The 27844-nt window shown below is 46.6% G+C and overlaps 2 protein-coding genes across 2 annotated transcripts in view; both read left to right on the forward strand.

The window, feature by feature from the left end:
- The window catches only part of erfl3 (Ets2 repressor factor like 3), a 44964-nt gene extending 34850 nt beyond the window's left edge, over nucleotides 1-10114 (forward strand). Inside the window, exons 3-5 of the mRNA XM_062399927.1 lie at nucleotides 4463-4578; nucleotides 4746-5893; nucleotides 6124-10114. Coding sequence (XP_062255911.1) covers nucleotides 4463-4578; nucleotides 4746-5893; nucleotides 6124-6789 — 1930 coding nt within the window. The 3' untranslated portion in view covers nucleotides 6790-10114. The remainder of the gene's footprint in view (nucleotides 1-4462; nucleotides 4579-4745; nucleotides 5894-6123) is intronic.
- A 7203-nt stretch (nucleotides 10115-17317) lies between these two features.
- The window catches only part of cicb (capicua transcriptional repressor b), a gene marked incomplete in the record, with an annotated part of 30497 nt that continues 19970 nt past the window's right edge, over nucleotides 17318-27844 (forward strand). Inside the window, 2 exon segments of the mRNA XM_062399871.1 lie at nucleotides 17318-17520; nucleotides 23555-27516. Of these exon segments, the coding sequence (XP_062255855.1) occupies nucleotides 23676-27516 (3841 nt within the window).

Genomic DNA, 27844 nt, shown 5'->3' on the forward strand with positions numbered 1-27844 from the left:
GGGCTCATGGGGAGTATTGTAATCCCGACTTCCTGTCATAGTCAGCGCCTATTTACAGCCCAACAATGGACTAGGCACAGGCAGTGCACGCACACACAAGTGGGTTAGTTCCATTCCTTTTTTAATGTTTGTGTGCGCTGTCCTTGTGTTATGATACTGAAATAGATTGGTGACCTGGCACAGATATCATATTATTGGTTGAATTGTTCAGAGAGTTGAAGCTCCCTTTTGAACTCATTAAATTTAGTCCCAAAAATGTTTTTGGTAGTGATAAACTTTTGATGTCTAATTTGCATCAAATGCTTTACGACATTTAGACCTTGGGAAAATCTTCTTATAAGTTGCGTTCAACTTTTATCAAAGGCTCAGTTATTAGTAAACAGCATTGGGGGGGAAATAAGTAAAATGGGGAAGCAAAGATGGTCGTGCAGGTTGGAGACAAAACCCCCATGAAAGACAAACGTAAAGGTCATGTCCTATTGAGCCAATGCAAGCAATGACTATTATACTATCTACAAATGATATATATATAATAAACTGGTTTTACTTTGACTCATGTTAACTGGTTTGGTCAAATAAACAAATAGAAGAGTTTATTTGAGGAAAAGACATCGGTGTACAGCATGTCAAATAACAAACTGTAGAAATACTGTGATATTTTTCTGTAGATTGGCACACATATGGCTGAAGGGCTGTTTTAGAAGCGTCGACTGTATGTTCATTCACTGCCATTGAGCTCCTGCTGCGTCGCTCCGCTTTGATCAGAATGTTTTGGATCACAGCAGGTCTGTGTAATCGCAGCCTTAATTCCTGGCCTAGAATCACACACGGTTACAAGTGAGTTGATAGAAAGCCTCCCCTCTGTTTCCCTGAAGGCTTTGCCTAAATCCGTGCTTCCATTGATTGTTCAATCTACTCTTTTGGTTAAACAGAGCTGGATAAAGCCGCATCTTATGGGATGATTCGTTCTGCGGGTGTGTGGTGGCACACATGTGTTGCAGTATGCCTGAATGGGATATGGCAGTTGTTGAGTCAGGATATGAGAGGTGTGTGTGTCTGTGTGTGTCTGTGTATGTGCATGTATGTGTGTGTAAAACGAGTGTGGTGGGCAGCTAAACACAGGCACTCAAAGAATCTCTTTCTTCTCTTTTGAAGTGAGTTCAAATGCTCTTCAAAGACTGTCTGCCTGTATGACGCGCGGGGGGGGGGGGTACGCAGAAAGAACGGGTGACCATGTGCTCTAAACACAGCCTCAGATGCCGTGGCTTGGATTACGCAAAGTTGTTGTCTGCTTCCAACTATGCGTTTCAGCGATCAGTGTATTAACAGCGTGTGTGTGTGTGTGTGTCTGTGTGTGTGTGTGTGTGTGAGTGTGTGTGTGAAGCCGAGCGTACACAGAATTTTGGTTGGCCTCTCTCCCTACGAGTTGGCTGCCACAAGCCAGGGTCAGACAGATGTGTCGGTACAGTGATATTATTACTGTTTGTATTTATACACTGAGGTTCCAGTTTATTAAGTAGACGCATCCAAAACCAATGCACACTAACACAACACTTCTGGAACACTATGCATCTTTTCTACCTTAAAACAGCACCTTTAAATGACATTAAAATTAGTTTGATGGCTCAGTGAATAGGTAGAATGGTACCCCTCCTCACTCTGAACTTCTGTTCTTCCTTTATGCAACCTTGTTGAATGTGCACAAACTCCTGTGAGACATGTGTAACTGACTCGTAGCTGCAACTTCAAATGCCAGAAGCAGAGGATGCAAGTTGAAGAGTGATGCTGAACTGTAGATCAGTTAAAAAGACACTAAAAATTATTAAAAAACGTCCGTTATCTCCGACATTCAGTTAGGAAACTTATAAAGTATGAAGAATGTCTTACAGCATGGTTTGCTGTTGTTGAGTCATAATTTACATGATCCCTTAAGCTTTTGGGATCTTTTCTACATGATTATTACAGTTACAAATAAACATGTGTTACTTGGCAGAATGTAACATATATGTAATATGCATATGTAAAATAAGTACATTTTCCTCCAGTCAGATTACAAAGATGGATTGTGCTAATTAACATACAATACTGTTGGATACATTGGGGTTTTGTTTATTTTCTACCCTCGTAATCTATTTTTACATTATCTCGGACCCTCATGTGGGCCACAGTACGGCTGATTGACTTTTCTACCAACAGCTAATTCAATCACAGTTCTGTTGTGATTTTTACTCTGCTTGACTTCCTGTCTGTCTCCGTCCATCCGTCCCTCAATCTCAACTGCTCCTCCCCCCTCCTTCCCCGACCCTTGTGAGTGTCTCCCCTAGAGCAGAAATTACATGCTGCTTTGTGCCTGGCGTAAACAATGTTTTCAACAGTGCGGGCCTGTCCTGTCTCCCTCTGTCTCTCCTCGTCTCTCACCCTCTCCCATTGCCTCAGGGGACGAGTGAGTGGGTATAAAGAGGGGGGAGGTGGATTGATGAGAGAGAGAGGAGAGGGAGAGATATCAGTAGGATAAAGGGAGGAGAGGGGGAGGGTTGAAGAGAACAAGTGAAAAAGAGCAACAGTCTGTTCCCAGAGCAAAAAAATGGCCCAACAAGTCTGTGTAATAAGCATAATAAGAGGGGGTGAAGGGCGACACCTCCCCACCGCCTAACACACACACACACACACAACCACACTCACACACACACACACACACACGGCTGTCTGGATAACTACCATTCAGTGTAATGATAGTCAATGGGCTCTGATTAACTTGGAATTACCTACATACCCCGAAGCCCCTATCTTTGCCAGCACACTTCACTTAACTTGTGCCAGCAGACACATGCTGGAGGAAGAGCGAGCCCAGTCTGCAGCTCTAAAAGCAGGTAGGCATGCAGACATGATGAGCAAAGTGCAGTCTGCGTAAATCTCCTGTTAAAAGCCGGGGGCGGGGGGGGTTAACGTTGAAATGATAGACAGCAGTTTTGGTGAGCATGGCACTCAAGCCTAGTCTCTCCCCCCGATGGACAAACACTCTTGTTTCTGTTTGTTTCTTGTTATCTCCTCCTCTCCGCTTCGCTCCATCTCCCTTATTGTGTGACGGTGGTTCAGCCAGGGATCTAGAGGTTACATAAATTGAATGTTGGATCAGGGGAAGAAAGCAGAGAGATGTTACATAAAGAGCTGTAGCTGGACAAAGGTTAATAAAAATGGAGCCTTGTACTGTGGGCAGTAGCCACGAGAGAGAGAGAGAGAGAGCTTGGAAAAAAAGAGAGAGAATGGTCATTACATAAACAGATAAAGATGGGGTGAATTATTGGCGGAGTTGCTTCGGTGTTACATAAGAAGACGCGTCAATCTAGCAAAATGAAAGACAGGATGTGTGATTGTGCATGACACATACCTGACAACATCTGAAATGAAAAGACCCCGTTTTTTAACAGATTAGTGAAGTTGCGCGCATACACAATCCACACAGCGCAACACACACCTGTCAAACGTCCATACAACTGCTCACACACCCTCACAATCAACACAGGCTCGAAATAGCTGAACATTTGGCCTTGTGTGTAACACTGCATGCATTGACCTCCCTGATCTCTTAATTGTTTGTTTATCCCGACACAACATCCCTCTGCTACTCCACAGCTCAGTCCGTCCGCTGCTTCTCATCTATCTGTCTGTTGCTATCTCTAACCCCCCCCTCCCCCCCCTCTCTTGTGAGTCTGCTTTGTGCAAATGTCACACAACACTCTGTAATATCTACTACTAAGGAGGGTAGGGCCTAGATGAAAGACTTGTGCTTATTAAAGTGTGTGCTTGAGTGTAGGAGTTCATCTGTCATAGTCCCAAACGACCGCGGGAGCAAAACAATACTTTAAAGTAAAGTTTGCATTTTTAACACTGAATTAACGCATTTCCACCAAACTCGATGAAAGAATAGGACACGAGCCTTCTGCGATCACAATAACATTTTTGCATGAATCAAGATAATGAGAGGAAATTTTTTAAACTTTACAAGATGTGTCCTTTTAAAAAAAATATTACCTTGGGAATTTCATAGTGACTGAAGGAATGAGGTTGCAAATAACGGCCAAATTTAGTTGTCATGGATGAGCTCATCCTTCTAGATAGGGTGAGGAGTTCAGACATAAGGATCTTAGAGTAGAGGCGCTGCTCCTTTGTGATAAAGGGGAGCAGTTGAGGTGGTTTGGGCCTCTAGTTAGGAGGCCTCTTGGGCACCTTCCTTTGGAGGCTTACCACGGCCTGTAGGATAGACCAGAACTCGCTGGAGGGATTACATATTCCATCTGACCTGAAAACACCTCGGGATCCCCCAGGAAGGGTTGGGAAGTGCGGCGTGGGAGAGAGAATCCTAGGATACCTTACTTTGCCAGTTACTTATCTTGAGTGTGTTTACATTTGTTTCTTTTCTCAATAATTTTGTTGATTTTGTTTGTTAAATTCTCATTTCCAGATACTACTACAATAAGAGAATTCTTCATAAGACTAAAGGCAAGAGGTTCACCTACAAGTTCAACTTCAATAAGCTGGTTTTAGTCAACTACCCCTTCATCGACATGGGTTCCACTGGTAAGTCTGAGCATTCTAAAGCTGTGTGTGTGTGTGTTTGTGTGTGTGCGCCTCCTAATTCAACCACATTATTATTACTTAGACAAGCAGACATTATATATTTTTTCTAAGCATTCTCCCCTTCTTCTTTTCTTCCCCCCTCCTCCCTTCCTTCTCCAAATTTCTAGGAAGCAATGTTCCTCAGAGCGCGCCTCCTGTCCCCACCGGTTCAGGGAGCCACTTCCGCTTTCCTCCTTCAACACCTTCTGATGTCCTCTCCCCAAATGAGGACCTGCGCAGCCCCGGCGGCATGTTCAGCTCGGTGGCCCGACGAATGGCACGAGGCTCAGTCAGCGACTGCAGCGACGGCACCTCAGTCAACTCTGAGATTGAGGACGGCAACACAGGAGCTGGGGAGGAGAGAGGAGAGAGGGTAGTGAGCGGAGGAGGAGGAGGACCTGGTGTAGGAATAGGCTACCGTAGTATGATCCATCCTCGTCTGTCTCATGAGACCCTCTTCCGGATGTACGGAGGAGGCAACCCGGCCGGCCACCCAGGCTCCCGTGTCCACACCGGGCACCGGATGCATCAAGAGCCCCTGTCCCCCTTCCCTGTGTCCCCTCTGCCAGGGCCAGGGGGAAGCGGCCTCCTGGCCCCTCCTCTGTCCCCTGCACTCTCCATGACCCCCGGATCTCACCTGCCCTACACTCCTTCACCCACCTTGTCCCCCATGTTAGGCTCCCACTTCTCCTTCAATCCAGAAGACATGAAGCGCTACTTGCAGGCCCACACCCAGTCAGTGTACAACTATGGCCTCAGCCCCAGAGCTTTCCTCCAGTACCCCAACATCATTATCCCACATCCCCACCGACCCACCGCCGACAAGTCTGGTCTGAGTGGAGAAAGAGGAGCGGCAGAGAGAGCGGAAAGAGCAGCGACAGCAGGCGGAGGAGAGAGGGGAGGAGAGCGGCACCACCATCCGTCTCTGGGTCACTCCACCCACCACCACCAACACCCTCACTCTGCTCACCCTCACCCTCACCCCCATTCCCATCCCATGCATCACCCGCTCCATCTGGGTGAGGAGCCTCAACACATGTCTCCCTTCAAGTTCAAGCTGCAGCCACCGCCACTGGGCAGGAAGCAGAAGGACACTCAAATCCATAGCAAACACAGGCAGAGCTCGCTGTCCTCAGGATCCGGGTCCATGACGTCTTCGGGTCTGGGGTCCTCGCTGTCGTTTGGCAGTGACATGAGCTCAGCCAGCGGCTCAGGCCTCATCTCTGCCTCCTCTTCAACGCAGTCTCTAAACAGTGCCGGACTTCCCAAGATTAAGGTGAGTCACACTCTGCTCTGTGTAAATCCAGTCAAGGAAAATGTGAGATATGAATCATCACAGGACCTTGAAAAGTTTTTTAAAATCATATTTAACACATCTTCAGCCGTGTTCACTATATCTTGAAACATTGCTGTTGATTCACTGATTCACTTTCAATCCGTTCTGCTATTTTCTGTTTTCCTCTTGTGTTCATTGTAATCCTAATCATTTCTTTCCTGACTGTCCAGGTGGAGCCAATCTCTGATATAGAGTCAGAGGAAGAGGTGGAGGTGACCGACATTAGTGATGAGGACCCAGATGAAAGAGATGAAGAGTTCTTCTCCTCTCGCCACTCAAGAGCCTCTGACCACCGCAACCACCACCACCACCTTGCTAACGGCACAGCCGCACCCCAACATCAGCACCACCATGATGAGGACCTGGACGAGGATGTCTTCAAAGCCCCCGCTCCGCCTCCACCTGGCCTGATGCCCTTCTTCACCTCGCAGCACACACACTCCATCCATCGTGTGGTGCCCACCCTCAAGACTGAGCCCATCGAGCCAGTGGAGAGCAGCACGCCTCCACCTCAGATGAGCCCATCTCCCCAGACCAAGTGCATCCCCCTGAAGCTGCGCTTCAAAAGGCGCTGGAGTGAAGACCAGCGCATGGAGGCCTCACAGGAGGAGTCAGACGATAAGAAAGTACGACCAGAGGAGGAGAGGGAAAGAGAGAGGCAAAGTAATGGACGGATGGCGATGGAGGAGGACAGGTCAGGGAGTGGAGAAGGGGACAGTCCTCCCCCACTGGTGTACGAGGGCTCTTTAGCCACACCGCTGGCCTCACACAGGAGGGTGAGCGCAGAGCTGCATCGTGCCACTGCACAGCTGTCGCTGGAGAACAAAGACTGCTGATGAGAATCCCAGCGTTAACACTACTGTCCCAGAAGCACAGGAGTATGTTAATGGTTCCTCTGTAATCCCTCTCCTATACTGACAAACTAGATTCCTGAACAGAGTTTGACCGACACACACATTCAAAACCAACTCCTCTGGGACCGAACCTTTGGGAGGAGGGACTCGCTCATGCTCCATCCCAGGCACGGTGACTGTAACAGGGCTGAAATCAGACGGCTGCTGCCTCGTGATACCTGGCCTCCAGTTCACCTCCCACCTGGCCAATGAAGCTCCAGATGCCCTGTCCCAGTAGCACGGCTCCTGCCTTCAGACCCCGACCAGTAGGATCAACAGCCAGTCAAGACTTCACTCAGGGGACACACACACACACACTCCCTTATAGCCCAGCAACACAAACTCACAAACTCCTCCCATAAAACTTTTCCTTCAAGACAACAGGACTCTGACAAGTGCCTGTATCTAAAACCCACCGCCCTGGAATGATGTGGAAGAGAGCAAAGATGGGAGAGTGTGGCCGAGGAGTCTTTGAGTCTGTCCGATCACAAGGGCAAAAAGAAAAAGTGTGTGTGTGCACGTGTACGACTGAAGAGCGGGGCTGTTGGTGTTGTCTGACTGACTCTTAAACCTGACCCACTCCACTCAGGGAAGCCTATTGATGTATGTTTATTTGATTCATGCATATACTCGGAAAAGTAAAACAAAAAGCAAAAAAAAAAAAGAAGCCAACGGTGAATGGGACTTGGGGACTATGAACACTCAACGGTGTTCCCATCAACGCAAGACCATAAGAACTCACCGACACACACACACACACACTTTGAATCTCTGACACACTGCTCTCTCGGAGATTATGACTTTTGTACAACCTTCTTTCTGTCTCTCTCCCGTCCTGCCCCTCTTTCTCTTGCGGACCACCTGCGGAAACATCATGAGTCCACTCACAGAAAATGACAGACGATGGAAAAGGAGGCGAGACGCCGGGGGGGGACCACAAGGGGGAGGAAGGCAGCAGAGGGGAGGAGGGATTTTGCGGGGGGTCCCAATAACTTTGAACTAACCTTCTTCACCTCACCTAACATGGCGTGTACACTGAAAACGGTTTCCCTCAGTCACCAGCTAAAGCTCCTCTAACAATCATAGTGTTAAATGAAACCAGCAACACACACACACACACACACGGCCTGCACTGCCTTTAGCTCTTAAACATGCTCCCTCTCTCTCTGTCTGGACCTCCAGCACCTCCTTGTAGTGGCGCCATCCTCAGGTCCACACACACACACACACGCACACGCACACACGCACACACACACACACACACACTGCCTCTCTATGCCTTGTTTTGATAGCCTGTACAGAAGTGCAAACTGAGCTGTAATAACAAACACACATACTATATCTTTATATATAAAAAATGAGACTATTGAAGAAAAGTGAGATTTTAAAAGAACCATAGCGTTTTAATGACATTTTTAAAGTGGATAATTTCGAGTGGTCAGTGTCATCCCACCCATTCAGTTATAGAGTATGGGGGGGGGGGGGGGGGGTTCTTGTACATTTGTTTCATATATGCCAGAGATCAAAAAAAATCACACTGGCCGACGCACCAGCTAGGAAATCAATTTAAAAAAGAGAGTGTTCTCTTTCAGCGCACATCACCCTGCTCCTTCCTGTCTGTACAGCAGAGTTCAGCATCCTGAGCTGCCCTGGCCCCAGGCCGCCTCTCCAGGCCTCCCAGTGTGTGTGTGTGTGTGTGTGTGTGTGTGTGTGTGTGAGGAAGACAGAGATAGATATAGCTCATGGGTTATTATTGAAGCAGTAATCCTGTCTTTTCGTCAAGGCCAGTTACCGTTAGTTCACAGCAGCTGTGCATTGGGGCGGGGGGGTGTTAATTATTACTGTAAGATAGCCGGAAAAAGGTCTGACACGTGAGCCCCTGTCCTGAAACACCCTCCACCCAATTCTATGCACACACACACACACACACACACAAACACACACACGATCTTGTTTGTGATCGTTGTAACATTCTGGAGCTTTTCGTGTCTGCGGCCAGGTCATCCAGGCGTCTGATTGGTTATCTGAGCTGTGTTGACCAGAGAGAGGCCTAGTCCCTGTCTGGCCAGCGACAAGACGGATCTATAGCAGTGGGCTGTGAGAGAGATGGCCTCCAGGCGGTCTGTGTAGCTGAGCTGATCAAATTTCCTCATCAGACCCCTGTGGTCTGGACTGGAGCGTGTCACAACACACACACACACTCACACTCACTAAGTCCTGCGTCTGTATTGGAACTGACAGCTGCCTTATTACTACGTTTCATATCTCACAGCAGATGAGGCATCAGTCTACCTGCTCTGCACTCTTTCCCTCCTTCTTTTTGGTTTTGTTTTTTGTTTTCTCCTCGGCCCGTTTCCGTTGTTGTCTGACTTCCTGCTAACCGTGGCGTGGTGTGACTCCGTCGTGAGGCAGCGTGGTGAAGCGACTGACTGGAGTCTGATTCTGATCGACCTCCACAGACAAACTGGTGGTGGTGACAACTCTCCATAAAAATGATAATGTTGCTCCGTTTAAATTTTTCTGATGTCAATATTGCTCTTGATTATTGTCGTTGTTCTTTTTGTCGTCATCTGGTTATTTACCTCTCCATCTTGCATTATTATTATTATTATTATTATTCCATGGTTCTGTTAGCTGTTGTTTTTTTATGTTGTGAACATCATGTCATCATGTCAGGTGACCCACTCCCCAGCCTCCCAGACTCCATTCCCTGTTTCAAACCTTCACTCCCCTGAAGCAGAAATCCTTTTTTTTTTTCCTGTCTTTAATTTTTACAAATGTAATATAACTAAAATGTGTAATTTTGATGCTGACAGAGAAATAACATCGTGGGGGGATGAGAGGAACGAGGAGAGTGGAGGATTTTATTCAGGGGCAGAGGGGGAAGTGATTTGATCTTTTATTTTTTCATGTATTGTAATTTTTATTTTATGATGTTACTTTTCTCTCTCTCTCTCTGTCTCTCTCTATCTCTCTATCTGTTGTATATTTTTTAATTTTTGGGGGAGGGGGGTGGGGTTTTATCATTTTAAAAGAAGAAAAAAGATGTGTATTGTTTTACTGTGTAAACGTCAAATCTTCTCCCTCTTTCAGTCTCTTCTTTCACCCCCCCCCCCCCCTCGAGCAGTTACATAACACTCAGATGGAGAGATGAGAGTTAATACCATGATGTAACATTGAATTTCTCCACTTCTTTCGTGTTTTTGTTTTTTTCCAAACTTGTAATTAAGCTGTAATCAGGGTTAATTAAAACCAGTTAAAAACCCAATATGAGCATCGCTGTGTTTGTTTACGCCCGTCTCTCACTCACACATCCATATTTATAGATGACATGTAATCAGACGGCAGAGTTTTATAACCGGGTTATGAGTAAACAAGGAGATTAACCTCTGACCCTTTGTCTTGTCAACATCGAGCCGACAGTTCTATGACTCGTATTTCAACGATAACGATTAATTACAATGAAAAGAAAACAACATCAAACGAGAGCTGTGCTTTACTTTGAGCTTTTGGGAAACATTGTCTCCAGGTCTGAGCTAAATCGTCTTAAAAGGAGAAGTTCAACATTTGAGGGGAAATCCTCTTACTGGCTGAGTTTGGTGAACAAGCCACAGACACGAGCCGTTTAGCAGAGTCACCAACTGTAGAAGGTGTTTTGAGTATTTAGTTATAGAAAACTGGGAAATGAGCAAATGTTGAGTAACCATAGACTGTGTATAAAGATAGGACAACCTATCTCCACTTCCTCCCACCATCCAGAAATGAAGCCAAAACATCCTAAAATACAAACACTCACTGTCATCTTGGAACATTTGGAGTAGGGGGAGCATGGGGGGATGGAGTTATGCTGCACGCTGGACCAATCACAAGTCAGTCTCAGCATCAAACAACTAATAAACACCAAATAAACATTTTAACAAACATCAGTGTGTCAATCTTTGGAGCATTTTCCATCTTGTAAACAGTCTATGGCTGTAACTATTGAATTAGGAGACTATTAGGCCTCGGCCGAGCTTTGAGCTCTACTGAATTCCATGTATCACTTTCTTTAATGGGAGTTTCCCAAAGAATAATAAATGGATTTTCACAAAAGAAATCTGACATTTAGAGGACTCACATCTTGAGTGTGTGAAACGTGTTGCCAATTCGATTCATAATCGGGATTTAGCAGCTTTAAATGTGGTTTTGTGGGGGAGGGGGGAGGGGGAGGTTTTCTTCAGCCACTATAGAAAGAAATGAGGCTACAAACCAGTAACTACCACCAGTGTGTTGCTGAGATAATGTGGATTCAGCAGGTATCAACATGTATGTTTCTTCTATAGTTTTCAAACACACATGATGGATTTGATGCAGAATTGAAGGAGGCTGTTGGGCGGAGGAGTTTGCTCCACTGAGTGACACCTCTGCTCTGACCTTGGCGAGAGGTCACTATACACCATGTGTGTGTGTGTATGCGTGTGTTTGACCTTCATGGACCCCACTAGTGACAGTCATCCAGATGCTCCATTCAGACAGAAGAGAGTGAAAGAGAAAGAGACCACAGGAACCACTGCGCTCTCTCACCTGAGCCACATCCCTCCCCCCCCATCGCTTCCTCTGAGCGCCTGCTTTCGCAGAAACCTGCTCACAGCCGACTCTTCTCCATAGAAAACCTCAACCTGTGCATTATGCACACACTGCACGGCAAGAAGCTTTGGTGAATTTCACACACGTACAAACACACACACACACACACACACAGGCATGTTGCATCCTCTGTCAGACTTCTGCTCTGGTGAAATACAGGAGGCCTCGCTGCGAGTACGTTCACCACATCCTCCACCGTACGGAGAAGAGCTGCACCACACAGGACTGAGCCACTTTCATAGCGACTGCACGGTGTCACAACACGAGCACAGACAAGTGTGTGCACGCATTGATGTGGTTTGTTTGAATCTCTTGCGCTCGTATTTCCTTTTTTCTGCTTCCTTCCCGTCAATCACTCTCTCTCTCTCTCTCTCTCTCTCTCTCTGTTCCACCAACACGAGCCCAAAGAGAAATGTCTTATTGATTTCCATCACAGAGACATCACTCGCTGACCTGATGGGAAACGGATAAAAAACACTCCAGTGAAATGGGCCCAACTTGACTTTTTTAATACACTACTGAAAGTACTGGTCTCCTTTTGCTGCCTCTGTTCTGTCATTTCCCATTGGCTGTCTCCCCCTGTTGTTGGAACAGCTCACTGCATGTTGGGAGCTGGTTTTAACGACTGTGTCTCGGTGCTGGACATGATTCTTTCCATTCATTTAAGTGGATGTAACCATGTCTACTGGCTTTAACATGAAACCCCAAAGGAACGTGTGTAATGTACATTATTGGATGAGTTCAGTTTTTTTATATGGTTCAAACGTTTTTACATATTCAAATGTGTGTTTATCCCCCATTGAATGTTTTAATATTTAGAATTTTTTTCCATCATTATCATTTTGACCTTTTTTCACTCTTTTTAAACATCACAGTTTTGGTTTTTTTCTCAACAGTAAATTTACACATCTGTTATAAATGTTTTATTTGTTACCATGTGTACGGGCTTCAACATAGAAACTCTATAGGAAGTTTAAATTGGAATGTTTATTTGATATTTTTAACATCGATATTTTTATTTATTTTTTATTAAAAATCACCAATTTGAAGTTCAGCATGCCTTAACCTAGATCCTGTCATTTAATAGAAAGCATATTTTTATTGTCGCAAGTTGAAATATAAATTAATTTTATTATTATTATTATGCCTCTTTTTTTACTTCTTTTGAACTCTCACAGTTTACATCTGTTTATGACAGATTGAGTTTACAGTGTTTAGACATGCTCACATAATTTGGTGCTGATGTTTACAATAGTACAGTTACACAATGTTTCTGAACAGTTATGAATATATAGCCTGTGTTATGCAATGAAATATTGAATACTTATGAGAGGATGGCCACTAATGAAGAAGATCCCTGATTTGAAGACGCTCTCTGCTCTTCATCTCGTCCGAGGACATGAGTCCATGGGTGCCGTGTCTACGGTCAGGGACACGACGTGGACCCTGAGGAACAGCTGAGTGGTGTAAAGTTACTGTGAAGAAGAATGCAGCGAGTACAAGGGCCCACTGTTCTCTGTAGAGCAGCCTGCGAGGAGGCCAGCGTCCTGCACCACCTCTGTGGGGCTGTAAAGATGCTCCGGTGTTATTCAGCCGTTTATCAGGGACATGGACCGAACCTCATAAGAATACAGCAGCTGTCCGTGCTTCAGTCTATGAATGAGAGAAACATTCAGAGACTGTGTTTCCTTTATGTTTCTTTTAGTCCAACATGTTTTATCTCCAGGTTGGATAGTGCCGTTTCTGAGCACGATGATCTCCTCCTTAATCCTCGACCTTGCAGAGATCTGAGTTACGCAAACCCTCCCGCTCCTTCAGACGCACACTCCATCCCTAACAGCCCAAGGTAAAGAGAGCACAGGTTCAGTGGAAAGAAAGCACAAAGCTATTCAAAGACTCTTATGTAAGGTTGAGTTTGCCTCAGCCGCCGGCGGAAGAAGAAACCAAAATGTGATTAGATGAAGTTGTAAAGAAACCAGGCGTCATGATTCAGTGCTGTTCAGCAGATCCACTGTGTTAACTGTCTAAGGATTTACAGTACAGTTTTCATGTATCTGTACTTTACTCTTGTGTAATTATTTCCTGGTACTTTTCACTTTAAATTCACAACATATATCAGCAGATACCTGTACTTTCTACTCTAATATACTCATAAAAAGCATTGTGATATATATTTACATTGTTAACTTTTTATTTTTGAAGTAATTAATAGCAAGAGGGGAATTGATCCAATCAGAGTGGACAGGTAACGTCAGACCCCACCTTTAAATATATATATGTATATAAATATTTCAGAGCAAGTACCAAATTACTTTTACTCAAGTGGAAAGGACGGGGGGTGTAGCAAATTTAAATGCAATCTTCCATAAGTGGAGACATTTAACCCTCAAATACAAATTTCAATATCACCGTGGCACTAGAGGAGAAGTCGGGGGATCACAGAAGACACAGGGATTCAAAGTGTCCATGTGACATCACAGTGCGACAAGTTAAATCCTCTCTGAACCCTCACAATCTCTGTTCGACTGTCGCTTCTCATTGTTTTATTGGAACGCAGCATTTCCAAGACGGCACAGCGCTCGTTTGGAGAAGCTTTTATTCCCCTCTGATGGGGTGTGATGAGGTCGGCCTGGGCTGGGTGAGAGGCTGAGGTGAGGGTCGGAGGTCAGGGGTCATGCCACTGTGAGCTTTAAGACTCGGAAAGTGTGAGACATCCCTGCTGCTTGCTTTGTGTGGAGTTATGGTTAGTTTACAGTCAAGTGGGACGGGGGAAGAACAAAGACGAGGCTGCTGCTGCTGAGCGTCGGACTCGTTAATCCAAACTCATCTACTGCTGTTGCCAAAGTGTAAACAGGAACAATCTCCCCTGTCACAGCATTTCTTCTTCCACCTCTCCCTCGGCTCAGCTTCCCTCGGCTGATGTCTGTACCTGAGGCCGGGGGCCGACGCGAGGGCCCAGCAGGAGAGGAGGGTCTCGGGTGTTTGACTGACAGGCCAGTGATGAGCGCACACAGAGGGGGTGAGGGGTGGAGGTCAGAGGTTGGAATCCCATGGAGTGGGGGAGAGCGGGACTGGGGAAACAGACAGGGGGGGGGGCTCTGCTAACAAGGAGGGGTGGTCGGTGCGGACGCATGTCAGGAAAAGAGAGATAAACCTAGAACACTGAAGATGATGCAATGAGGCTTTATTGATTATTGGTCCTCTAGTGGAGCAAAGGGGGAACAACAGAGGAAGCAGGAATATATTTATAATAAATTATAAAGTTATTAAAGATTTGGACAAACTTTTTACAACGAGTCAGGTGAGGACTTCACAACCAGTCAAACTAGAAGGTGATAAAAACATCTGGAAAAAAGACCAGTGAGGCGACCTTCACCCGGTTCGGTCAAATGTGTAAAAAAACGTATTTATGTTTTACTAATGAGAAAATTGAAAGAAAATTATAAATTAGAACCTAAGATACCTTTTATTTCAGTTCCAAATATCACTACTATGGAGCAACTGCAGACACACAGAAACACCACACATGTCAGGATATAACTTGTCAGGGGCGGCATAGTGGACCAGCGGTCAGCGCTCTCACCTCACAGCAAGAAGGTTCTTTGTTTGAACCCTGGTTTCTGTGTGGAGTTTGCATGATCTCCCTGTGTCCCTGTGGGTTTTCTTTGGGTACCTCAGATTCCTCCCACAGTCAGAAGACATCTTGACAGATTGGGGTTAGATCCAGGATGTCCTCTGCCTCTTGCCCAATGTCAGCTGGGATTCGATCCAACTTGTTTGAAGGATAAGTGGTATTGAAAATGGATGGATGGATAAAGTATCAGAAAATAGAACATGGTCTTTATTGTCTGAAGCCCAAAATGTGTCGGACCATTAGTCAAAGACCAAAACAATGGTGAGTTTACAATCACACAAATCCCTTTTTTCAATCTTTCAAGTGAATTGTTGGCACTTTAATAGTTAATCAGTCATTGCAACTGCCGCCCACTGACTTCCTGTAAATGGATGAATCCATTAATCAGCTGATCTTTCAGCGGTGGTTGGTTTGTGGGTTCCTTGAGAAATAACATTGGCCTGGACTCCCCTTTGATACAAGCTTGTTATAACAGCACTTTATAATAAGTAAGCAATGCCAAACTTTTTTTCTAACTGATAAACAGTGTATGTCCACCAGAGAGCACTAACACATATTCTAATCTGTAAAATGTGTCCCTGAGTATAGAGGCTGGCCTCAGCTCTCTAACAACCACATTTCAAATTCAATCATTATCCTGTGTTTTTTCTTTTTAAACATGAATATCTCCCAGTGTGTTTTACCCTCTTTTTTTTAGCCTGTGTACAAACGTATTGATATCGACCTCAAAAATAATTCAACACACCAGCTCAGAGAATTAAAGTCTCAGTTCACACAATGTTTAAACAATTCTGCAGCTGCAGTACTAAAGTATGACAACTAGATGTCACCCTACATCAACATTTGATCATCCAGCGTTGTCTCTCTCTGTCTCCCCCTTTAACTGTACACACACACTGAAACACACACACACACACACACACACACACTCTCAACAAAATCTACAGCTCATTTCAACCAATCAGTGCTTCCCTCTGTTTTTAGATCCACGCCTCTCCTCTCTCCCATCACTGCGCACAAGCTCAGCGTGAGTGCATCAGAATCAGATCACACCGACAGAGGTCGCTGCTGCCCCCGGATCCCCGCGTGGCCGTCTGTCTCAGCGTGATTGTGGTGAACACACGAGATTATGTAATGTTTACTATTATGGCTCTTCATGGTGTGCACGGTGCATTGGCTCCACTTCTTCTGTGCAGGGGTTAAAGCTCACGGTGCATATGTGTGTGCGGTGTGTAATCACGTGTGCATGAGGCCCTGTCACGCGCCCAACACGCACCTGCACACGCACATCTCCTCCATCTTTCAGGACTCCATCCTCTATCACCTCCTCCATCAACTCCTCCATCACCGCTGCCGCTTACAAACGCGGGGTTAGCCGAGTTCGTCAGACCACGCCCCCTCGGTCCAGCTGGTGGCAACACTCGTGATGACATCACCGCTGCGCGCGCCCATTGGTCTCGGGACGTCGCTCGCTTGACCAATCGCCTGCCGCTGCGGTGACGTCAGCGGAGACCGGTCCCGTTCACTCGCAGCGGTGTGGGCGGGGCGGAGACGCCGGCGACGTCAGAGCGAGCGCGGAGCGCTGCGCCGCGATTGGCTGAGGGCGGTGAAAGCGAGCGTCTGTTGCTGAGAGAAAAAGGGAGAGAGAGACGGAGTGGAGGGAACGCGCGTGTCCGGCTGCAGCGCGGAGGAGTCGTGCTCCGGCTCCGGGAATCAAACGTGTGACACGCCGCGGCTGTGTCTGTCCTGTGTTACTGACTGCAGCTACATGCTAACAGCTGTTAGCCGGCTGAGTCTACACAGTCCTCATAATGTTGTGTTTTTAAAACACCGAGCTGCAGCTGATGCGTTATCAGGCTCAGATACACTGCACCTGTCAATCACCGCTAACACCCGCCTCCTCAGTATGTGTGCCTTTCTATTGGCTCCGGGTGGTGAGCTCCCTCCTCTCGGCCATCCCCCGTGCTGTTCCTATGGTTCCCAGCGGTCTCATTGGCTACTGTAAACTTTCGGACAGGACACCGCATACGAGCCGCCATTGGCTGCGCGCGCACGTCCGTCAGCCGCACTTTGACAGCCCACCACGCCCCTCGGTCCGTGGCGCCGCCGCCCATTGGCTACTGTACCTGTCAGCAACATCTGATTGGTCCGCTCGCCCAGCTGTAAGTGGTTCATTCACCATTTTGTGACTGTAGTGGGAAAAAGAAGAGCGATAGTTTTCTACAGCCGTGTTTGACTTTCTGCTGCGGGAGGGAGAGACATGTTTTGCGGAGGAAAAGTGAAGAGTGAGGGCGCAGCGCACGGACGTCAACGCCGACAGCCGGGGGATGTTACGGGGAGTTGTGCGAGCCTCCACGGCGGCAGAATGAGACTGTGAATCCTCCCGTGGCGCAGGGGAAAAGCTCTTGTTTCGGGTGAGTTCAAACTTAAAGTTTAGCAGAGGAGCTATTTCCACCTTTAGCACGAGACCAGGACGAGCTGCCATCTGCTGGTTCCGCTGGTTCCGACCTCGTCCGAAGAAGCGGAGCTACGCGGCCGAGGAGCCGAGGGAGAGAGAGGGGAGGGGTGCGGGTGTAACAGCCGCAAAACTTTCCCAAATGTTTCCCCGCAGTCTCCGCACGCGACGGAGGAACGTTCCGACCTGAAATCACAAACACGCAGTTACTCTTCAGCACTTTTTTCCTTTCGCCGTGGAGTTTTTTTTTTACGCTAGCGTAGTAAAAAAAAAGAAGCAGAAAACAATCGACCCATTTGCAGCATCGCAGCTTCGACATGTTTACGAACCAGCTCCGCCAGGTTAGTATGTGTTTTATAAAAAGGAAAATGGAGGAAAACATCAGGAGAGCTTGTTTCCTTGTGGTGAGGCGGACGGTGTCATTATGTGGGGACTAGTACTCTGCTACCGTTGCGTACTACGACTACTACAACCACCACTACTACTACTAACATTACTGAGCTGCTTACTAGAGCGATCCCTGAATATCCCTGCTTTCCCCCCCACAAGTTTGTACAAATCCTACAGGCGGAGGAGGAGTGTCACCGTGCAGCCTCGGTTAGAGAAGCTTCCCCGGACTCCGGTGGATGTTTGAATGCAAAACAGCGTTGCACGGAGGAGAATGGGGAAAAAAAATAGGCCCGTGTGGTGTAAGTGGATGATTATAAAACGTCACTTGAAACCGGTTGTTTTTGTTTGTTACCGAGCACCGTGCAGAGGAGCAGCCCGGCTGTCTGCCTCCAGTCATAATACTCCTCTGACATTGTGCAGCGCTTCTCGTAGTACTCGCACAGATCGGCGCAGAGGAGCCGGAGATGCATTCGGTGTTTTCTCGGCTGTTCCCACCACCAACACACACACACTCACACACACACACACCATCACGCACACACACTTTTCTGCACTGCAATCAGGGACATCTCTGACTGGGCAGTTTGAAAACACTCCTGTCATACCTCTCTCCCTGTGTGCATTTTTAAGTGATAGGCTTCTTTTTGTTCTGACTTCTGGAAATTGTCTCTCCCCTGTCATGCAGATGTTCTCGTTTGTTCCACTTGTTTACGCAGAGGACAAACGCCTGACGTTGGAGGCATCTTTACATAGCTTGTTGGCCATTGATGTGGCATTGGCAGTTCTGCCATTTGGTCCCAAACAGGAGCAGCCACCTCTGATCTATGCCCCAGCCTCCTGATCAATATGCCAATGCACATATTCCTGGCCTCAATGTTTTTCTTTTTATTGATATAATAATATGCCATCCGACAAGCAGCTGCCAGTATTCATAGTAACTCACAATGGCCGCTCTTCATAAAAGTGCGCACACTCTTCATTGCTCAGACATACACACTTCAGCTCGCTCTCTTGCTGCACCTAAAATACCCCAACAAAATATTTTCCTTCACTTGTGTTACGTTGCCTGTGCGATCATCATATCCCACTCACTACAGCACAAATCAGACAGTTTAATAGACAGCATGTTTTTAATTGTTTTGCTTTTTCATGTATGAGCATGCTCCCTGGTGACCCAGTTAAGGGCAAAGCCGCCTTGCCATGCCGGAGTGAACGAGGGCCACAGCAGATTTCACTATCGCTGCCGTACTCCTGCCTGTCCGCCCGTGTTGTGCCATTGCACGTTCTTCACCCTCCATCCCTGTCCTCATCACTGCAGCCCATACAGACACCCATAAAATGCTTTTAGGAGAGGGATGAGCTGCAGTGTGCCTGGCAACTACGTACACATGCACATTGACATTTGTGCAAATGCAGCGTTGAGCAAGGTACAACCTAAAGACAGCCGTATACAGTCAGGTACCTTGTGCACTATTGGCAGTCCAAATGCCCCCCCCCCCCCCCCCCCCCCACACACACACTCACACACCCATCCTGTGCCATGTTGCGGTGGGGCAAAGGCTACATTTTTTACAACTGACTGAATAAACTGGCATCAAGGTGGAGGATTAGAGGGGGCAGTACAGTCCAGTAATAAAAAACTGTACAACTTGTTGTAATGTTGACATTGAGATGAGATTTCCTTATGAATGAACGTGTTGTGCTCATGTATGTGTGGGTGGGTTTTTGGCACATACATGCACCCTTGCTAAGAAGTCAACCTAAGATGCTTTTTGCAAGAAAATGATATTTATAATTCCAAAATTCGAGAAAGATAAATATAATTTGTATGCCTTTTTTTTTCAGTGATGCAAAACGGATACTGGTCACAGTGCGAGCTTGTGCGTATGTGTGGTGAAGTATTTGTGGCACAATTACTGTGTGCGTGTGTGTGTGTGTGTGTGTGTTTGTGAGACAATATATGAGTCCAAGGGAGATTTTAACAGTGTATGCATGTATACTCTGTAAATTCTGACTCAAATATTTAGAAGGTGTGTAAAAGTTGATGTTGTTATGCTGTGGTGAGAGGACACATTATGTGCTGCTGCGTGTTTATTGGGTGAAACGGCATCTTTTTGCTTTTTAAAGGAGGAGTACAGTCCAAACACCATGGAGACGTTAACCGCCGATTAACTGTCTCTTCAGGATTTACTGTAGCTTTCGACCAGAAAAGCAAATGTCTGTGGACGTCTTGAATTACCAAAATTATGACTGTTCCTCTCTGCTTTGGATTCACTCCAGAGCAAAATCAGGATTTTTCAACAATTTTGTTTTAAACCAGCTCTCAACATCCTGGATTGCAGCTAACAATTTACTGAGAGTCATAGGTCTGCAGTTAAATTCATATTAGGGATATTTTGTTGAGCACACATTGTAATGCTTGTGATTTTTTTTTTTAATGGAAGAATTATGGACTCACATTAGGACTATATGTGCAATGATAAAATCCTATGCCATTTATTATATGACATCACTGACAGCACAATTATAGATGCTTCATGCATGAATTCATAAACTCCTCCCTGTAATTTAGTTGAACATATCTTGGTATTTTGTCCGGAATTTCTAATAAATTCCTGTGGGTATGATTATTGCTTGTCTATATAACATGTGTATCTAAGGACACAGAAATTAGCACATGTGGTTGAGTAGTTAAAATGTTTTTGATGAATAGATCTGTTTAGTTTGGTTATAAACCGGAACTCAGTTCTGAGAATAAAGACACGCAGGTCAGTGTCTGATCCCGAGCCTCCTCCTCTATCTGCATGTTGTTCACAGTGTGTTGCCATGTCCAGTTCATGCAAAGTTACAGAACATGAATACACACACACATGCCTACTGCCGCTGGCTTATCAGCCGAAGCCCGGAGCATTTGGGGAGGCTGTGAGCATGACCAATGCATTTTTCCTTGCTAAGATCCCCTCGCGAGTCATTCAGCCGACCAGTCAGTCGGCCAAGTGGCCCTGACTCCTTCCTGTCTTTCCCAGCGGCTCCACAGGACCGACGATCGAAGCCGAGGCCTCCGTGTCTTCTCTAATGAAGGGGTACTCGGCCTGGTACTGGGTGCACATTCCAGGAGTCAGAGTTTACTTTCTTTTTTCGCTTTTCCTTTTATACACATACTGGAATCAGAGAGTGAGTACTGAAGGCTACTATATGTGGAGGTTCAATTTATGGATGTCTGCTCATTGGTTGCAGAGCAGTATTGGTTTTGAAATACAGTTTCTTATTAGCAATAATAAGAAAAGTCTGGCTGATACTTTCGATTGATTTTGTGTCTCATTTCACAGGGAAGCTTTCAAAGGTCAAACTGCTTTGAAAAGATCAGAAAACATTTGCATTGTGTATTTGTATCTTTTATCCGCATATATTTAGGATGAAGTAAATTACCTTCAACAGTGAAATGTTAATAGTTAATAAGCACAGCACAGATACAGAGAGAGTCACCGTCCATTTGTTTGTTGTTTGGTTTGTTTGTAAGCAGGGTTACGCAAAAACTATGGGAGAGATTTCCATGAATTTTTGGTGGAAGCATGGGACATGGGACAATAATCCAATTTTGGAGTGGATCTGGAAAAATGGGAGCATTCCAGGAATTTTATTTCACATTCTTTAACATTTTGAAATTGGTTATTTTTTCCACATTTTCACCAGGGAACAATTCATTGAATATTTCATGGATCTTGATGAAAAAAAACTGGCATATTTAGAGGACTGATTTCCATGAGTGTGGGAAATCTGGTGCAGCTTGATTGACCTAAATTAGACTTTTGGGCCTTGGTGAAGCCATGAGTGCCATTCCACTTTGTCAAATTCCAGCATTTGTAAGAAGCATCGCAGTAACAGCACAGTGGGGAAACTCCAGATGTGAATCTACACACATGGTGTCAATGCAATGAAATTCCAAACATCATTATCACAGTAGGTATGGGTGTCGGCAGAATTTCCAATGGAAGAGATCAGTAGAATATATCGGTTAGAAAATGTAGATATTGTGCTTTAATCTTCAGGAACAGTAATAATAAAATACAAAAAATCAGGAGCTAAGAGAATGATGATTAGTAATGAAAACAAAAGCCTGTTTGTTTGAGGGCAGAGGTCAAGATGGAAAGACATTGATGTGCGTATGTGTGTGTGTGTGTGTGTGTGTGTGTGTGTGTGTGTGTGTGTGTGTGTGTGTGTGTGTGTGTTTGTGTTTGTGTTTGTGTTTGTGTTTGTTTTTGTTTTTGTGTTTGTGTTTGTGGTGTGTGCGCGAGACTGCAGGCCACAACGTAAGAGTATGTCTGTTGTATTAGTTTGAGTGTATTTGAGTTGTAGGAATGAAGGCATTTGCATGTGTTGGTGAGTTGCTGAGCCTAACTGCACACTTGTGCACATAAGTGTTTGTGTGTGTGTATGTAGGATTGTATTTAGCCTGTAATCTTGCATCAGTGAGTGTGCCAGATCCTGTGCCAGCCTTTTAATTTCTCTCATTTTGGGCGTATCTTACCGAGGCAGATTATTCTTTTATCTTTTTTATTTTTTATAAATGCGTGTGTTTGTGTGTATATGAGAGAGTTTGTGTGTGTGCGTGTCAGTGTGAGAAACAAAAACAAAAGACGGCTGGGAGAGACAGAGTGAGAGAGGGCCATCGTGTGCTAGAATGACTGTGGAAATTCCCAGTGACTACACAAGAACAGCCTATTTGAACAAACAGCCAAACAGCCGCATACCCCTACCTCGCTCAACCTCTCCCTCTCTGTCTCACTCTCTTTTACACTTATGTTGGAGGCTGACCTCACCCGCGCCACTGCCAGCCCTTCTCCTCCCAATGGAAGTCAAAATAAATGCCGTGTTGTTGCAATCCCACGTTGAACACGGAGTATCAAGTCTATTATGCATAGCATGTCGGAGTAGCTGGAGGGAGTACAGTGGAGAGATCAGGCGACCTTAGTATGTGACTCAAGTGTGTATGTGTGTGTGTGTGTGTTACGTAGACAGATAAGGGGAGAGCATGTTTGTCTCCACATGCATTTAAAGAGATGGAGGCCTCATTAAAGGCAGATTGAGGAAAATTGTAGTGAGTGACCTTGAATCTTTCTCTCTTTCTATCTGTCTTTCTTTTTTCCTTTTTTTCTTTCTATCTGTCTTTTTTTCTTGCTGTCTTTCTTTCCTTTTTAAACCTCGGTCTCATTTAATCAATATTTCATGATAACCACAACATCAAGCTGCTGTTTATTCATGCTTTTGTGAAATTGTAATATTGATAAGAATACTGACATTTATTTTCTTCTTTTTATTAATTGTCTTTCATGTCATGAAGTTATTTTTTTATGTTGCTGTCAGGTTTTAAAATGGTGGACAAGTATTTTCAACTGATATTTAAAATGTCTTTAATTTAGCGACATGTACACACACAGACGCATGCATGCACTCTGTAGACATGGAAGCATTTATGAGACCATATGTCATTTATTTTATTGATACACACTTCCAGGTATGACTTCATTCTTGTACTCAGCAATTTTTGATTATGAAGATAATAAATGACCACCTGTCTTCTGCGTCTCCCTCTTCCTTTTCAGACGCAGCACAGAGGACGGAAAACGAGAGAGAGAGCCAAAACAAACTAAAAGGAGTGCCTTAGAAGTGGGGAAAAGAGGAGCGACGCACAATCTACAGCACTTTGTGAACAGTGAAGAAGAGATGAGACCAATGAAGAAGCACAGAGGACGATCCCCGCCGTTAACTCGAGGCAGAGGGGGGAAAAGGAGGGGAGGGTCTCAGCCCCTCCAAGAGAAAGACCCCAAAAGAGTTAAGAGGGAGACACTCGTCAAAACCGCACAGCACACACCCAACACTCCCTCCGCACGCAAACAGAGTCCGCCCACAGCCATCAAGTCAAACGAAGCCCCAGTCACAAACAGCAAGAGGGAGGAGTTGATTGAGCCGAGGAAACCTGTGGAATCAGCCGATGGAAAGAAAGCAGTAGAAAAGACAGAACAAGACAAGACAGTGGGCACGAAGAGCACCATGTCCACTGATACTTTAGTGGTTCCTACCTCTGCCCTAGCGCCTCTGTCCCCAGCTACTCCCCCTCCGATCACTAATCACAGCCCTAGTATAGGCTCGGTCTCTAGCAGGAAGACGGCTACATTTAAGGCTCGTGTCCCGAAGAAGAAATACACATATGAGCACTTTGCTAACAATGCAAATGCCCTGACTACCATTCCTACCTCCAGCCCTGCACTCATACACAACAGTTACTGCAATATCAACAGCAAAATTAATGATAATGTGAATACGCCCAACAATAACTCCAAGAGTTGTAACACTATTAGTACCAATAGCATTAATAGGAGCATTTATGTTAGTATCCATAGTACTAACAGTAACTCTACAAGTAGTATTAACAACATGATTAGCAGTAATAGTAGTGCCGGGAGCCATAATACTTTTATTAATAGCAGTAATAGTAGAAGTAATAATTGCTCAGGTAATCAGCCATCAGTGCTAACTGTGGATAGTAAAGCTACAGAAGAAAAACATTTTGTCCCCATGGAGGATCGGACCCTCAGGACAGCAGACTCCCAGGAAAAAGAGCCTCAAGCTGGTGAAAATGAGTCAGAGGGGGCCCCTAACTCAGTGCGCTCCTCATCCACTGACACAGCCAGCGAGCACTCAGCTGACGTGGATGCGATGGAAGCAACAGGACCCAGCCCTCATCAAAAAGCCTCCCACATCCCAGCTCCCCCCCATAACTCACACCCTGAAGAGGCTGGCCTTACCGAGGGGCTGGCTGAGGCTCTGGCCAAAGGCATGAAGAACCAGAGAGTCCTGGCTCGTCAGATAAAGAAGGCCATGGAGAGTGGGGTGGGGGCTGCAATGAACAGAGGGCTTAAGGAGAGAGACTCATGCTCCCCGTCACCTTTGTTCAGGCCAGGGGTGGTGCGTCGGGTGAGTGGAGGTACTGTTGAAGTCCAGCTCCAAGGAGAGGACGCCTTTGTTAAATTCCCTTTCCATGGTGGATCCATGATGACATCATCATCATTGTCGGGGGCCGACACCACTGTGGACTTAATTTTAGATGCCCCGCCACCTGGCATGGCACCCGTGGCTGTCGGGACCCGAGTGTGTGTGCCCTTTGCTGGAGAGGATGGGGGTCCTCTCCTGTACAGACAGGGGATTGTCACTCAGGTGGACCCCCATCCCGGAGTCTCATTTCCTTACCAGGTGCTCCTGAGTGAGGACAGAGAAACTCTGGGTAATGATGGGGTGGCAGAGGAGAAAGAGAAAAGGAAAGCTGTGTGGGTGTCCCGACAGAGCCTGAGACTCCTCACCGCTCCCTGGCAGGTCCAACATTTGGAGGGTGGGAAGGCGATAGAGAGAGAACGGGAGAGGGAAAGAGAAGAGAGGGAGCGGATGGAGGAGATGGAGGTAGAGAGGGAAGTGTGCCAGTTGAGTATTGGAATGGGGGTGCTGGGAGGGGGAGCGCGATTAAGCCACGGTCTCGCCCATGAAGGGGATGCAGGAGGGCATCCCTATGTAAACGTACATCCATCCCCCCGCTCTTCCACTGTGGCCTCTGGTGCAGGAGCCAGCACACCTCATGAGTGTGAAGGTAACTTCTCTGACAGAGAGAGACAAAAAGAGCCCAACACTCCAGAAGAAGATGTTGAGGTTTCTCATTTTAACTTGGGCCTCGCAGCTGGTCCCAAGCCACCTGCTGGGACGTCTCAGCAGAGAAACATCCTCTCCAAGTCCAGTGGGTACCCTCCCTCCTCCCCCCACCTCTCTGTTGTACGGGGTCTGGGAACCCCACACCTCTCCCCCCTCGCTGGTCCTCAGCCACCCCCTTCCCCTGCCCTACTGGGGTCAGAAATGAACAACAGCACTCCAAACCTACCTCCGACCAAGACCACTCCCACCCAGACCCCTACTCCCACTTCTGGTGTGGGGTCCTCCTCTACCTCCTCTCGCTCCAGGACTCCCCTCTCATTGGCACAGCAAAAATACAAGAAGGGTGATGTGGTGTGTACCCCAAATGGTATTCGTAAAAAGTTCAATGGTAAGCAGTGGAGAAGGCTGTGCTCCAGGGAGGGCTGTATGAAGGAGTCTCAGCGTCGGGGATACTGCTCCAGACACTTATCCATGAGGACCAAAGAGATGGAGGCGGCAGGGGGAGAGAGGGGGGGAGGCAGCAGCTCAGGGACCGTCACCCCCTCGGACCTGCGTGGCAGAGCCAGTAGTGAGTTTGAGTGGGATGACACATCAAGAGAGAGTAGTGAGACCAGTAGCAGAGGAGACTCCCGACCCCGCCTGGTCCTGCCTTCCCTTCTCCCCCATGAACTGTCCTCACGCTTTGATTTTGATGAGTGTGAGGCCGCCACCATGCTTGTATCGTTAGGGAGCTCCCGCTCCTGCACCCCTTCCTTTTCTCCCATCTCCAACCAGTCGCCCTTCTCCCCTGCCCTCTCTCCCTCACCCTCCCCACTTTTTGGCTTCAGGCCGGCCAACTTCTCCCCGATTACCGCCTCCCCAGTTCTGCAACACCGGAGGCACAGGCAACCCAGTGGTACGGGGGGAGGAGGGGTAGGGGGCAGCAAAGCAGCAACCTCAGCTGGAGGAGCAGAAAGGGAGAGACACACTTCAGGCATCCAGCCTTCCTTCCACAGTAACCTGACGTTTACGGTCCCCATGAGCCCCAGCAAACGAAAGCCAGATGCGCCTCCTCCACCCGTTCCCTCACACCACCACGATTACACACCCAAGACTGAGTTGGACCAGGGGGAACTAAACTCTTTCAGGGTGTTGTCCCCCCAGACACCAGCTTCACATTCCCTCACGCACTCACCCACCTTCTCCCGGCCCAGGGGAGTAAGCACCCCCTCCTCCAGTAAGCCCTCTACTACTGTCTCCCCTCCTCCTCTGCTGGTGTCTCCAACTCCTCCTTCTCCTCTCACTCATGACGGGGGGCCTCGTCGCTTGGTTCCTGTATCCCAACAGGCCTTGAGGGATTCCCCTGTCATAGTGAGGAATCCGGAAGTCCCACTGGCAAAATTTACAGAATGTCCCATAGGAAGAGTAGGAGGAGGGAGTGGAAACGAGGGAGGGACAGATCACACTTCATCCAAAGACATTAACCAGACACCCCTTACTCCTCAGCCGATTTCTGGACTCCAGATTCCCGTCCCCATTAATGCTGCTACAGCCACAGTACCCAATGGCACCATCCTTTTGCGAAGCCCAGCCCAAACTCTGGTGCTTGTGTCCCCAACACCTTCCTCGCTGCCCACCGCTGACACCCCTGCCACCCCCCTGCAAGCCCTTTCAGTTACTGTCAGCACAACAGCCACAGCTCCCACTCCGAGTAGCACAGACAGCACCGGGGAGCTGGAGGAGAACAGGGGGACAGTGTTTGGGGGTGAGGTCCAGCAGCCAGTTCCCTGTCACCCTTCTCCCACTGCACTGCTGCCCTTGATCCTCCCAGCACAAAGCATTCACCCCATCCCACGAAAGGAAATCATCATGGGACGTCCTGGCACAGGTGAGGATTGGTCCATATGGGTCTATTTATGTACATGATGCTAGTGACTCAAGGAATGAGTTGAAACTTTTATGGAAATTTATGAATTGGACTGCGGTTATTCTAAGAAAAGCACAAAACCGGACTTATGTGCAATCCAAAGTTATTATTATATGTAAAAGTTTTATATTCTCCAATCACTAAACCAAACAAAAATAATTAAATAAAGCAAAATCCAACAAACGAAATTAACTTTTTCAATTAAAACAAATATAGATTTTAATAGGTTATTGTTCAGAGCCAATATGCTGAAAATGTTTATAAAAATGAAGAATAGCAAAAATTGAAG

Source organism: Platichthys flesus, chromosome 11 (assembly GCF_949316205.1).
Source record: "Platichthys flesus chromosome 11, fPlaFle2.1, whole genome shotgun sequence".
Classification (NCBI taxonomy): domain Eukaryota; kingdom Metazoa; phylum Chordata; class Actinopteri; order Pleuronectiformes; family Pleuronectidae; genus Platichthys; species Platichthys flesus.